General features: G+C 35.4%; 1 protein-coding gene across 1 annotated transcript; it reads right to left on the reverse strand.

Moving 5' to 3' along the window:
- Positions 1 to 223: 223 nt before the first annotated feature.
- Positions 224 to 1,147, reverse strand: LOC101974295 (olfactory receptor 4C15). Its single transcript, XM_005330060.4, has one exon. It carries the CDS (start codon positions 1,145 to 1,147, stop codon positions 224 to 226), a length of 924 nt encoding a protein of 307 aa, XP_005330117.4.
- Between the last annotated feature and the right edge of the window lie 14,697 nt (positions 1,148 to 15,844).

Genomic DNA, 15,844 nt, shown 5'->3' on the forward strand with positions numbered 1-15,844 from the left:
AACTATCTTTACTTTTCATATGGCAGAATTGAGTAGGCAACTCTGAGTGAAATCATGATCTCATATTGAAAATATTACTTTTAAATACCCCACTCAGTATAATGCTTCTTAGAATTATGTAATCTCTTTCCATATAAGGAACATGCCAAAAATATTTATTTTACTAAATATTATCTTCTTTATATTTACATTCTATTTTTTGTACTGAATTATTTATATTTTATTAGAGATCACCAAGTCTCTTCCACAATTTCCTCATGGCATTTTTCACTTCCTTGTTCCGCAGTGTGTAAACCAAAGGATTGAGCAAGGGAGTGAAGACAGTGTAAAACATTTCCACTTCTTTATCAAAAGAGAAAATAGATGGAGGTCGTGCATATATAAAGATGCATGGGACAAAGAACAAAACCACAACAGTAATGTGAGATCCACAGGTGGACAGAGCTTTCCTCCGCCCCTCAGCACTATGTTTTCTCAGGGAGAACAAGATGACGCCATAGGAGACAAGCAACAAGGAGAAGTTGATGATGCAGATTAACCCACTGTTGGCGATCACCAGAAGACCTAGAATGTGAGTGTCAGTGCAGGCCAGCTTCAATAATGGGTACAAGTTACACATGAAATGATCAATTACATTAGGGCCACAAAAGGGCAGCTGGAAAGTAAACAGAATCTGAATGATGGAATGCAAGAAGCCCCCTGACCAGGCCACCCCCACCAGAATGCCACAGAGCCTCCAGTTCATGATGGTAGAGTAGTGCAAGGGCTTGCAAATGGCCACATAGCGGTCGTAGGCCATGGCTGTGAGGATTATCATCTCTGCCCCACCAAATAAGTGTTCAGTAAAAAGTTGAATCATGCATCCTTCAAATGTGATGGTTTTCCTTTCATGAATGGAGTCCACAACCATCTTTGGTGTAATGGCAGAGGAATAGCATACATCCAGGAAGGACAGAACAGCCAAGAAAAAGTACATGGGGGAGCCCAGCAGTACAGGGCTACAGAGGATCGTCACTACAATCAGCATGTTGCCTCCAATAGTTGCAATGTAGACCAACAAAAACACAACAAATAATATTTTCTGAATAGTAGAATTCTGTGAAAGCCCCATGAAGACAAATTCAGTTATGAAGCTTTGGTTCTTCATGATTTTACAAAGTGGTTAACATAAAACTGATCATGTGGTTCTGCAAGTAGAACAAAAAATTACATCACACTTGTTTTAATAGTAATCATCACACCAACAAGCTTTTATATACTTATGATTTTTTTCTTGTACAAGTCACCGAACCTTGCCATGCATAATCACTTTGATACATCCCAAAACCTTTTTTATTTTTTTATTGGTTGTTCAAAACATTACAAAGCTCTTGACATATCATATTTCATACATTAGATTCAAGTTGGTTATGAACTCCCAATTTTACCCCAAATACAGATTGCAGAATCACATTGGTTACACATCCACATTTTTACATAACGCCCTATTAGTAACTGTTGTATTCTGCTACCTTTCCTATCCTCTACTATCTCCCCTCCCCTCCCCTCCCATCTTCTCTCTCTACCCCATCTACTGTAATTCATTTCTCTCCTTGTTTATTTTCCCATTCCCCTCACAACCTCTTATGTGTAATTTTGTATAACAATGAGGGTCTCCCTCCATTACCATGCAATTTCCCTTTTCTCTCCCTTTCCCTCCCACCTAATGTATCTGTTTAATGTTGATCTTTTCTTCCTGCTCTTCCTCCCTGCTCTGTTCTTAGTTGTTCTCATTATATCAAAGAAGACATTTGGTATTTGTTTTTTAGGGATTGGCTAGCTTCACTAAGCATAATCTGCTCTAGTGCCATCCATTTCCCTGCAATTTTTTTTATTTTGAGAAATTCTCACTAAATGACTTAGGGTCTTCCTAAGTTGCTGAGACCAGCTTTGAACTTGCAATCCTTCTGCCTTCACCTTCTGAGCCTCTGGGATTATAAGAGTATCAACACATGCCAGACTACTTATTGCCAGGGTCCAGCCTTGGTGGGGAACCCAGGGGTCCTGAAGGAGGAGTGGTGTCAGCGAAAGAAGAAGAGTTGGGACAACAGGTTGCAAGTTCTGAGCAGCCCCCAGAAAAAAATCTGCTGCCCCTAAAGGGGCCTTTATTTTCATACCTTTTTTGCAGGTGTTTTTTTCAGGTATTTAATGGATAGCTTCAAAGGGTGAAACTTCTTTGGTTACATAATTTTCATGAGTTACACTCTTTTCTGACATATATTGATTACCTCAGATATTGAGTATATTGTTTAAAATATTTTCCTATAACCTTAGCTTTTACATTTTTACCTCAATCACTAGGTGCTAGGCTATGCAACTTGACTACATGTCTCCTGACCTATTATTCACTTTTAACTTTAAAGCATACCAATAATTATTTCATTAACCTTTAACTTTAAAACATACTTATGATTATTGGTAAGCTTTCTTACTTCTAAACTAAAATCCCAGTAAAGCACACTTAAAATAGTGATAGTCTATTTCTTAAAAAGCCTATTACTCTTAAGTGCCTCTAAAATATATCTATGTTAATTTTACATTATTTTATTTTTAATTTCCAAGGTAATTTCCTTTTTTCATATGACCTGTTTTACTGCTTTCCTTCAGAATTTCTTTGATCCTTGGTTAAAGTACACCAAGTTTTATGTCTTTGTATTCTGTAACTAAAGGGCAGTCTCTGCACCTCAACCTATTTGTCATTTATATTAACTGTATGTTTTCCATTTTCATCATAAATTTCTATGTAAAGCAAAGGAGGGTGTGTTGATGGGGGGATGTATTTTTATTAGCCTCTTTTCCTCTAGGGGGATACCATAAGCTACATATGGTGGTCCTTGTACTGTTGGCACAGCAATTGCTTTTCTGTAGCTAGGCTCTTGTACATGTTGTGGTTTTAGGGCTGAGTTGGGGGAATCTATTGTAAATGGTTAACCATGGGATAAATATTTCTTGTTTAGGCTTAAGGAATAACACTATTGTTTGTATCCTGAGGGATATTGAAATGCACCTCATGACATGTCTCAATTGTATCTTTAGTCTCATTCTGGGAATTTTCCTGCAATCTCAGTCAATACATACTTCTATTATTGATTGACATAGGCCCTGTTATCCATATCATGAGGATCATAAACAAAACACTTAACATGCCCCATGGTTCCAGTTTCCAGATGGTGCAGCCCCGCCGCAGCATCCCCCATGCTATGACCCTGTCAGACAACAGGTGCAGGAATGCCTTCACCAACTTATAAGAATTATATTATTATTATTATGAGTACTGAGAATTAAAATGAGAATTTTTTTAATGTAGTTACCAGAGGTCAGAAAAATTGAGGTGGGGGGTGAACTATAGAATACTTTAAAATGTCAGAGTTTTAATAAGGGGAAAAGAAAGTATGCACATATGTTAAAGAAGAAGAATAGTTTTTGCTTTTTTTAAGTGACATTGATAATTTATCAGTGATTTCCATAGCAAATAATTGGGAATCATTCTGAAACTATAGAAGGACAGTGATTTATTAATCATGCCTCCCAAGGGCATGAAACTGTGGATAGAAGTATGCCAGTTGTTACTAGAACACTCTTATAGGTAAGAAGAAGCACAAAAATAAGTATTTTAAGAGGTACTCAAAAATGATGACGATTCTTGCTGTTTTTTTTTTTTAATGTCCATAGTGAATTGGCTTTTAAATGAATTAACTCGTTATTTAAAAAAAAAAGAATTCATGGAAAATTTTCTAGCTCTAAAATATCCGTGAAACATATATAGGCTTTATTGGTTTTGTTATTTGTTAAGTTTACTCCTGAGGGTTATCATGGTCCCTGAGTGAATTCAAGTTAGAGCTCATGACTCATTGTCTAGAAGCCATACTGTGTTGGGTGTTATTATCCCATTCTATAAATTGGAAACTCAAGCTTAAAGACCTTATGTTCAAGTGAACAACAGATTCTTGATACGGGATGTCACACACAGCACCTCTGTCCCCATGCCCAAGTTCTTTCCCCTGGATCAACAGGAAAAGGATGGGAATTTTTCTTTTCTAGCAAGAACTTCACTGTAGGCTGATCTTTCTAGAATTTCTATCCACTTGTGAACCTTGAAGCCTCTAATTCCTTGTTCATGTTAGAATGAGGCAACTTGATGAAGGAAACCCAAAAAGGGATGAGGAATTGGCCATTCCCCTAGACATGTAAATCAGCAACAGCCACCTAGGTAAGGAAGAGAATAGGTTAGCTGTCAGCCAAAGTCTAGAAGCTTCATTCATTCTTTGTCAATACTTACTACAACAGGATCCATTCTCATCAGGTATAACTCAAGATAAATGTTTCAAATTGATGAAACTATCTTGTCAGGCAGAGATGTACATTTTTCTCACCTCCCAGGGTTATCATGAGGTCAAATTTGAAAGTGTGGAAATGTTGCTTATGATGAGTGGCCTTTACCAGTTTGTAGTTACTTCTTTATGTACTTCTTACATAAAGAAGCCAGCAGCCTTGCCTGCAGAAAACTCCTTCACAAATCCTCCAGGTAATTAACTGAATTCTTGACATCAGTCCACAAACACAACTTCAAAGAATGATTGAAAATGTCCTCACCTGAACGTATAACTGAAATATATCAGTGGAAGAGCATATGAATTGTGTCCATATATACTTTTCTACATTTATATGTATATATGTTTATTTCAAAATATATATAATGGGTTTTTAGTAAAAATAAAAACTTAACTGTGTTTATGACTCCCATTTAGAGTAAGCAGAAACAATTTAAAGTTTATACAATGAACTAATATGCATTGTGTAAATTAATACTTATTTGTTTGCTTTCTTTAAAACCATTTTAATTGTGTTCTCAGGACATTCGTGACTGACATCTATACTTTTAACTTCATAGACACTTAAAAAAATATGTAAAACAAACGCTGAATGTACCTTAGATCCATTGGAAACCACTATTACAGAATAAAGAATAGTAGTGCATCATCCAGCAGTGGTCATCTTACTCTAGGTCCAAAGCAGGAAAGACAGAGAAAGAAAATGAGTAAGAAAATCTGTGCCAGATTGTGTAACCATGGGTTCAAATCCACGTCCTTCTATTTGTTCTATGGCACAGATCAGGCTACTTAGAATCCCTAAAATTATTTAAGGTTCTGTTTGTACTTCTTCTACTTATGAGTTTTATTTCTATAAATAAGATTTTTATGAAAAATAAGAGTCTTCAGTTGCAGGAAGAAATAACATTTTTGAAATGTACTGCACATTTGAATGTCCCTAGTAGCCCCTGATTATGTTATTGTGGACTCAGACCCATCTGTATTCATGCCTCACTGTGAAAGAAAACCAAAAGGAGTAGGAAGTTGAAGAAAACAATATAAAACAAACTATGAAAGTCATTTGATAATTCATGACATCTTATCTCTCCACTTCTGTTTTCTAGGTAGTCTAAGAGAAATACCACTGCATAATTAAAATGTCATTGAATGTAAACAAATCAACCCTTTTTTGTTCTTAAAGGAAAGTAATTCTCAATATTAGTGTTAAAAAACTGACATGGAGAATATGTTGTCCCTCATGGTTTATGATCACAAGGTTTAGTGTTTCAAATCATTAAATGCTCATTATCTTAAATAAAAGTCACTGTCTTGGATTGAATCTTGATATATCCAAAGGGCAACAGTGGCAAAATTAGTGAAATATGAATGAAATCTGGTGTTTACATATAAAAATGTAACGATGTTCATTTCATAGAAAGAAAAGCAATGATCAATTTCTGCTATCAAATACCACAAATCCAGCCCCATTGTCTAACAGCAATGTGCCATTAAACAAATCCCTGAGCCTCTAGAAGCCTGACCACAGTGTCGAATACAGAGAATTTATGAATGTGGGGTTCACAGTAGAAGACGTCAAAATGCATATAAAAATACTGACATCACCATTTTTAAGCAGCACAAACATACATAAAGTGAATTAAAGGACTGAATGAATCACAAGAATAGCAATTTTAAGAAAAAAAATTAAATGTAATCCTTTTGAAAACATATTGACAAATACTTCCAGAATCATAAATATGTATTCTTTCTCCTAATTGTCCAAACCCTAAAAATATATAATGGAAGCAAAATGACATGAGGATGTTTGAGAATGGAAAATGCTGCAGTAACAAAAACACAGCTTAAATATTCAGTGAGAAACATGTCTGTTTATATCAGATCTTTGCATTCATATCAAATGATGTAATGAATAAAACCATAATCAATGATGTAAGGAAATAGAAGGGAAAACATTTTGAAACATGTTAAGGAAGAAATAAAACATATACTCATTCCCCTCCATTTGTATGGATAATTTAAATAGAGTTTTGCCATCCAGAAGATCAAAAATCGCAATGATAAAGTCTTTTCATTTGCAATAAATGTTTGGTTACTATAATAAAAATATTTATAATTGAACATAGTTAGCAAAAACCACACAAGACTCTCCATCATCAGAACAGCTCACAGAAAGAATGTGAGGATAAAGGACAATTCATTCACAAAAGTGGAAGCAACATGCTACCATAATAGAGAATCTAAAGTTAAAATTGTTACCTTGGGTGAAGTTGAGAGGCTCAACTCTCCTCACCCTTTATGCATTTACTGATACCAGTTTTAAATTCACATTTTACAACAGTTAGAAGTTTAATGTGTCTGCATTTGTCCCAGAACATCCTGTGGTTTTCCCTTTCTCAGTAACCATATCCTCAGATATGCTGGAGCTGCATCTGAGATTGCTGAGGGCCCCTCACAGCATGAACTGCATGAACAATGGGTGCTGCACCATCCTGGGGTGGTCACATTGAGAAGTGTTCATCCCTTCACACAACTCTGCACACTGACAACTGCTTTCTTTCTCTTATCAGCAAGAGCTGCTATTCATTGGACTAATCATATTTTGTGTCAACTATGTACTGTTTGTTCCACATGTATTATTTTATTGACTTCCACATCCCTGGAGCTTGCTAGTTTTTTAATCCTCAATCAACATGAAAATTCTGAGGTTGTAAAGGTCACACAATTATACCAAGTGCACAGTTGCTGACAGATACCTTCTGTGTACAGCCCTCAGCATCGCCACACAACCCACCATTTTAAACACTGCATCACAATTTGAAATCAACCATGAAAATTCAAAACAGTAGAATTAAACAGACATTATTACTTTATGTATATATGTGACTGCATGACCAATATGATTCTACAACATGTACACTCAGAAAAATCTCACCATGTGTCAGTTCCTTGAAATTTCTAGTGATGGCCTCTCCTGTTCTCTATGAAGAAATCTTTATTCATGCTCCCCAAAATGTTGTGTGTATCAAATATTTGCTCAACACCCAAGACAGAGAGGAAGAGCTTCTCTGATACTCAACTGTCCCCAGTGCTCCTGCAGAGCAAATACAGGAACAAAGAAACAAAGAGGAGCAAAAGTTCCTCTTGGATTTCCATCTGGACTATAAAAGAGGCTTTCATCACAGGTCATGCACCTGTGGAATTAATGTTTGGTTCCCCCAAGGGAGAAATTATTCATCAGCTTGATGTGCCAAGACTCAATTTTGTGTGGTTTTTCAATTGCTCAAGTATTTGAAAAACATTCGTCCCAAGCAATTGGAGGTTTTGTTTTTCCATTTCTTGTCTTCCTGCTCTTGGATTTCTATTTGCAGATGCTTTGATTTCCCATGATACTCCGGAATAGAGCAATGGGTATTGGGGACAGAACATACTATCTCTTGCAGGATTCAGATCTAGTAAATATGAAAACAGAGTTCTGTGATAAACTATTCATCCACCATTCCATATGGAAAACATGTACTATGGCAAGAAGTAGTTATTAAAAAATATATATTTTATATAAAATATGTGAAGAGGTATGTATTATTTGAAATGTTACATTTCTTTCATAGGTAAAGAAGAACTGAAACTATCACTATTTGATGATGATATAATTCTATCTCTAGAAGATCCAAAAAATTCTACCAGAAAACTTCTAGAACTAATAAATGAATTCAGCAAAGTAGCAGTATATATATATAAAAAAACCCATAAATCAAATGCATTTCTATACATCAGTGATGAGTCCACTGAAAGAGAAATTAGAAAATTATACCATTGATATTAGCCACCAAAAAAAAAAACCCAACCTGGGAACAATCTAAAAATATACATGAGAGACCTCTACAATGAAAATTACAGAACATTACAGAAAGAAAACGAAGTAAACCTCAGAACATGAAAAGATCTCCCATGCTCCTGAATAGGCAGAATTAATATTGTTTAAATGGCCACATTACCCAAAGTGTCATACAGATTTAATGCAATACCTATTAAAATCCCAATGACATTCTTCATAGAAATAGAAAAATCAATCCTAAAATTTATTTGAAATTTAATAGACCCAGAATAGTTAAAGTACTCTTTAGCAAGAAAAGTGAACCAGTAGGCATCACACTACCAGACTTTGAACTATACTACAGAGCTATAGTAACAAAAATGACATGGTATTGGCATAAAAAAAAAGATTTATAGACCAATGGTATAGAATAGAGGACATAGAGAAAAAACACGTAAATACAGTTATGTCATACTAGACAAAGGTGTCAAGAACATTCACTGGAGAAAAAATAGCCTGTTCAACAAATCGTGCTGGCAAAACTGGAAAGCCATATGGAGCAAAATGAAATTGAACCTCTATTTCTCACCCTGCACAGAAATCAACTCAGAGTGGATAAAAGACTTAGGCACTAGAACAGAGGCCCTGCATCTAATATAAGAAAAATTAGGTCCAAATCTTTACCTTGTCTGCCTAGGATCTGACTTCCTTAACAAGTGCAAGAAGTAAAATCAAGAATCAGTAAGTGGGATGCATTCAAATTAAAAAGCTTGTTTTCAGCAAAGGAAATAATTCATATCATGAGGAGAGAGCCTACAGATTGGGAGAAAATCTTTACCACATGTACCTTCAACAAAGAATTAATATCTAGGATATATAAAGAACTCAAAAAACTTAACACCAAAAAGACAAATAACCCAATCAACAAATGGACTAAGCAACTGAACAGACACTTCACAAAAGAAGAAATATAATCCATCAACAATTATATAAAAAATGTTCAACATCTCTAGCAATTAGCGAAATGTAGATCAAAACTACTCAAAGATTTCATCTCACTCCTGTCAAAATGGTGAACATGAAAGAATACAGGCAACAATAAATGTTGATGAGGATGTGATGAAAAACACTCATATATTGCTGATGGGACTGCAATTGGTGCAGTGACTATGGAAAGCAGTACAGAGATTCCTCAAAAAATCTTGGAATAAAATCACCATTTGACCCAGCTATCCTACTCCTTGGTTTATATCTAAAGGACTTAAAATCAGCCTACTACAGTAATGCAGCCACATCAATGTTTATAGAAGCTCAACTCACAATAGCTAAACTATGGAACCAACCTAGTTGTCCTTCAATAGATGAATGGATAAAGAAAATGTGGTACATATACTCAATGGGATATTAGTGAGCTTTAAAGAAGAGTAATATTATGGTATTTGCCAGCAAATGGATGGAGTTAGAGAATATCATGATAAGCGAAATAAGCCAATCCCAAAAAACCAAAGGCTTAATGTTTTCTCTAATATGAAGATGCTAATTCACAATAAGGCAGAGGGCACTAGAGAAAAATAGTATTATCCTAGATTAGGTAGAAGGAAGTGACAGAAGAGGAGAGGGGGGGAATGTGGGGACAGGAAAGATATTAGAATTAAACAGACATTGTTACTTTATGTATGTATGTGACTGTATGACCAATATGATTCTACAACATATACACTCAGAAAAATGAGAAATTATATCCCATTTGCATATGATATATCAAAGTGCATAAATGCATTCTATTGTCATACAAAACAAATTAAAAATTAAGAATCTACATATTTGTAATAATTTAAAAAATAAGCTTGTTTTATGAATGCTACAGTTAACAGAAAAAATTTGAAATTTTACTAAAACTAACAAACATGCAATGTTTACATTACTATCTGTCCTTCTGCTTACTTTGAAACAATCATTTTCACTGTGGTCTCAGAATCATTCCTAACCAATGTCTACACTATGAACTCAATATCCACTCACCAACTGCCAGTAAACAATTATCTATTATAAACGACAGAGTGTTCATATACGATCCAGTTCTGGTCTTCTTAGAATAGCCCTAAGCATGAAAGAAAATGAAGTGAAACCAGTGAGAACATTGGCTCCAGACTCATGCAGGCCTGGGTGCAAATCCACGATCTTTTACTTGCTTTATGGTGTGGAGCATGTTTTTTAAAATTCTTAAAATACTATAAGGCTCAGGTCAAACTTCTGCATCTGGGTTTAGTTAGAATGTCTATCAATAGAACTCCTGTGAGGATGTGATTAGACTACAGGTAGAAATGATTGTGCAGTTAATAGCACAGGGGAAGGGAATGTGTGGGAGAACAAGCTGCCACAGCCCCTGACCCAGACAGAAATGACACCATGCTTATTCCTAATTCCTGCTTCACCATGACTAAGGCTGATAAGTGTGTTACATATCTTCAAATGTGCATGAAAATGTAACATATTATTTAGATGCAGTGAAAAATATGTTTTTAAGTACAAGATACTTTTAAATGTCCCTGATGGCCCCTGTATGCATTATTATGTTCTCAGAACCACATGAATTCTGCCTGTTTTACTGACTCAATGTACAAAGAAAAAAAAAATTAAGTAGAAGTCTTAAAGAAAGACAGGGTCGTATGTTAAACTAACAATTAAATAAGTCTTATCTCTTCACTTCCTTCCAATAGGGTTTTCTAAAAGCAATACTATTTAATTTTTTTAAATCATTAATTATAAACAAAATAGCTCCAACTTTTATCAAATAAAGTGATTTCCAAAATTAGTCTTAAAACATTGACAAGGGATAATATAGTGTTTATGATCACAGTTTATATGATTTTAAATCTTTTGTAAGGTAATTGTCTGGAATGCAATGGGTTATGCTGCATTGAATCTCACAACAGAAAAAGGACAGAAGTAGAAAAAATAATTAAATATCATTATATTGTTATGCTCAAATTCGGGACCCACAAAAGACCACCAGAGACCCAAGATCGATGTAAACAGCAAAGAGGTGCTTATTGCGAGCTAGCTTGGTCCTCTGCACACACATAACAACTGGTGACACTGAGAGGCCCCAAGCCCAGGGTTTGCAGCAGTTTTATACATTCTTTGGAGAAGGCAGGGACCCCCACATACGTCATAGCATCTCTTAGCAAATCATCACAAACCACTGGAAAATCAAATAAAAACTCTAAAACATGATTAGCACATTCACTGGTGGGAACAAGTTGGGTAAGGGTGATTGGTTACTACAAAAGGGGTATTCATTTGAACTGATTGGTTTAAGCCAAGAGGGGTGTTCATGCTGAACTACATGGTTTCCCTACACCATAAACTACTGGGAGGGTCATCTGGCATTCCAGGTATTCCCCTGTCTCATGCTGATTGGTGGCTGCTAGGGGGTTGCTATGGGTCCCCACCTAGCCTGACTGAGTCAGGGACACCTGGCACAGCAGATCTCATTTGTAGTTAAACAATTTAGCAGGGTGGGAATGTGCCTAGGAGTGCTCTGTGGGTCTTTCCAAGGACAAAGGTCATGGCTCTTCCTTGGACAGTATTTGCTCTGAGGTAGAGGCTGGTTTTTCAATATGTTAAAAGCAATATATCCACTATTCTTACATATTCTTAATAAATATTCCTTTTGTCATTTAAAATTAAAATATTATTCTTGGTAAATTTTCTGTTAATCTAAAATTATAATAAATTAATTTTAAAAGTCATTCCATGTATGCCATCAAAAACCATAATCCCAGCAAACTTTTCAGCTTCTAAATGTAGCCCTCCTTGCTCTAAGCTTTATTAAAACAAAAACAAAAAATTCTCTCTTCCTCCCTATCTGCTCCCTAACAAGAGTAGGGAGACAGTACTATCTTTTCTTCCCCTGCTTAACTGCCTTTGAACACACCCACTACAGGAAGGAGATGCGTGCTGAGAATCTGGGAAGTGGATGTCTTCCAAATTAACAGGTGAATCCAAAAAAGGGAACAGGGCACCTGGGACATCCTACTGGAATGTAACACCTGAGAATTTTCTTTAGCCCCCCAACTCCCCCAGTTCTTCCTGATCTGAAGAGTCACAGCTTTTGGGACAGTAGTCCCTCTGTTTCTCTTTTGCTAACAAAGCAATAAAACTTCTTTTTCCTTTTTCTCAAAACTATGTTCTCATTATTAAATTTGCCATTGATTGGCATTGGGGACAGGGACCAAGAATCAAACAGTTATTATTAGCATGTGTTTCAAAGTAAAATCAAAATGATGATATAAAATATAGATGTCAGCATCATTTTAAGCAATTTCTATATACACAAAGTGAGACAGAAGTTGAATCACTCATAACAAAATTTGTCTTTAAAAAATCATGTTGTTTTAAATTTTATCTATATTTTACATTAGATAAAAGTGCAGTGAATGAAACTTGTTCACTCATCTATTTCTTTTTTCTTTTTTTGGAAAACTTATCAGTAAATAATTCTATGATCATAATTATGTTTGCATTTTAAACTGGTGACCTCAATACTAAAAATATGTTCTAGAAGTAAAGCAAGATAAGGGAGCTTTACAATGGAAGATGGTATGGAATCATGTACAATAGGGAAATGGAGAAATATGTAAATGTTCAGTACTTTAATGATGTATAATGTAAACGAGGCTGTTACCACATCACATGATAGGATCAATAAAACACTGAAATTTGAGGAGTTAGCCCATTTGAATTTGTAAAATTTGAAAAACAACAACAACAACAAAAGAACTTTTATTTCCACCTTTGCTTATCCTAATTGATGCATGAACTTGTCTCATTTCTATGTCTCTTTTTTAAAGGGAGAGACCAAACCTTGACAACTAGCAGACAACCTGCAGTAAAACAGTTCAAAACTTCAGTCTCCACAGTTCTCCTGAACAATTTTGAGACAGCAATCTGATGCTCTGCCTGGAATCAAATGAACTCAAGGAAAATCAAGAGGATATAGCTAAATCAGAAGACTTGAGTCACCTTTTCTTACCTTTAATGTCATTCCTTGTGGTATTGGTGTGAAGTATAAAAATATTAAATGCTTTATTCTCTACCAATAAGTATGAGAGTCTGCCAGCATATGTATTTACCATATTCCAACAATGGTATGCTTTCTATAGCCTCAAGAATTTTACTTCATAATCATAAGCATCATTATGGGGAGAACATTAGAGGTTAAATGATAAATGAGCACATTTTCTGAAAGAAGAAATAAAATTCTATTTGGAAGCCAAGTAAAAAATGTGTATTTGTTCTATTTCTAATTTATTTTATCTATCTTAACTTGATATAGAAATCTAAATACAGACCTAATTTCAGTAATATGCACAAATATATAGCTTTGGACAGGCCTAGGCACTGCATTAAACTTGGTGCCCTGACCACAATACCCACAGTTTTAATCACAACAATACAATTTGAAATACTTAATGCAAAACTGTGAATTATAAAACTCACCACCTATCACTTCCTTGAAAATGCTACTGACAGCTGACAGCTCTCTTCTGTTCTCCAAGGAGAAATGCCTATTCTGTGGTGGCCAAAGTGTGAAGGTAATTTCCAAGTCTTCCTTCTATATCTAAGGGAGAGAGAGGAAAAGCATCCTGGGGAATCAGGATGGTATTGTTTCCACTACATCACACATACTGCCATTGACATAGTCAAAGGAAAAAAGAAAGTGAGGCATCATTAATTTCCTATTAATTTCCAACTGCAATTTAAAGGGGATTCTCTGACTGGTTATGAACCTATAGAATTGCTTCTCAGTTTACCCAGGACATGGAAATTTTCCATCAGCATAATTTGCCAAGACATGTTTTTTTTTGTAGTTTTTCACTTGCACCAGTGTTTATGAAACTATTATATACCTAACAATTGAATAATTTTGTTCCTTTTCTTATAACTTCTCCTAGATTTCTACTTAAGGATATATTCATTCCTCCAATATGTTAGAAATAGGACAACGTTGACATGGAGCTAGAAGATAGTGTCTGCTTGCAGAAGTAGAACAAGATCCAGTGCACTTACCAAGTGTAAGAGATGAGTTCTGCAATAAGGTAGCAGCAGTCCATAGGACAGCACATTGTATTATGAGACTGTGGCAGAAAAAAAGTTCTTATTTTTAAAAAATGCATGTTAATAGGGTGTAATTTTTCATCTCATAAATTGATTTTAAGGTTCTATAACTTTAAAAGTGACACTTCTAGAGATAAATTTTTCCTTGTAAATTTATTTGAATAGAAGTTACAACAGGCATGTTTAATAGAAGGAAATAGAGCATTGAGAGAGAAACTGGAAGAAAACTGAGACATAAGTCTTCAGACCCCTTGAAGAGTGTCCAAAGTCTTCTGAACCACGTCATCATGTTAGTCACAGCAGCAAACCCATTTCTGCATTTTGTTCATTTTGTCATTGTGACCAAAGGACCTGACAACAAAAATGTAGAGGAATAAAATGTTATTTATTTTGGCTCAGGGTTTAAAATTTTAAGTCCACAGTCAGTTTGCTCAATAGCTCTGGGCCTAAGGTGAAGCAGAACACATGGTGGAAGTATTTGGTAGAAGAAGAATTCAGCTCAGAACATGACAACGAGTAAGCAGAAAGATTTCTACACCCCAGGGACAAAAAAAATGACCCCAATGCATGCCCCCAGTGACCTACTTATTTCAACAACACACTACCAGCCTATAGTAATCACCTAGTTAATGCACATCTGAGGATTAATTTGTTGGTTGGGTTAGGGCTGTCATAGCCCAAACATTTCACTCCTGAAAAAACTTGCATTGTCTCATACATGATCATGTGAAGCATACTTCATATTTAGAGCAAAACACCTAAAAAATTCCTTGAAAATGACCTATGTAAGTCCATTAAACAAAGAAAAGAAACAGGGGGTAACAATGTAATGTAGGTTGAAAATGTTGGCATTAATGAAAGTAAAGTTAATATTACAATATGGAGAAAGAAGAAACAAGCATAAGAAGGAAGAAAGGGAGAAATAAGAACAAATTATAAGAGAAAAAAGAAGAGAAATGAAGGGAATTAAAATGAGATAAAACAGGAGATGGAAAAAAATCCAATTACTGATTTTTTTTTTTTAAAAAGTGTGAACTCACTTAAATGAGTGTACAGACAATGAAGAAAAACAAAGCAAAACAACATAAATACTACATAATGAAAACAAAAGAACAGACAACAAACCTTGCATAGGTATTTAATATGGTGAGATCTCTTTCAAGATTTTTGGTTTTGGAACCCACCAGGTAACCAGGGTAGCAAAAATCCAACCTATAATACCATACTTTTGAAAGGATGTGGATGTGGAGGTAGTGATCAAGTCAACGGGATCATCCCTGCACTAGAAAACTATATATTCATTTTTTACCACATTTAGACAACCATCTTGCTTCAAAAATTGTGAGACACTCAGCCTCCGGAGCCCATTTACAAAGGCCTCAGCCTGCCCACCTCTGGCACAACTGGGGTGATTCGAGTGGCTCAGTGAGCACAGCAGCTCCCTCCCTAGCATGGGTAGCAGTTCTGTGAGAACCACCCCCTTTCCCCACCACCTAATCTGCAGTTCCCAGGGAGAAGGACAATAGGTCCAGATGAT

This window comes from Ictidomys tridecemlineatus, chromosome 4 (assembly GCF_052094955.1).
Source record: "Ictidomys tridecemlineatus isolate mIctTri1 chromosome 4, mIctTri1.hap1, whole genome shotgun sequence".
Classification (NCBI taxonomy): domain Eukaryota; kingdom Metazoa; phylum Chordata; class Mammalia; order Rodentia; family Sciuridae; genus Ictidomys; species Ictidomys tridecemlineatus.

Excerpts from the sequence above, each read along its gene's own strand:
- LOC101974295 (XM_005330060.4), bottom strand. The coding sequence starts at position 1,147 with ATGAAGAACCAAAGCTTCATAACTGAATTTGTCTTCATGGGGCTTTCA.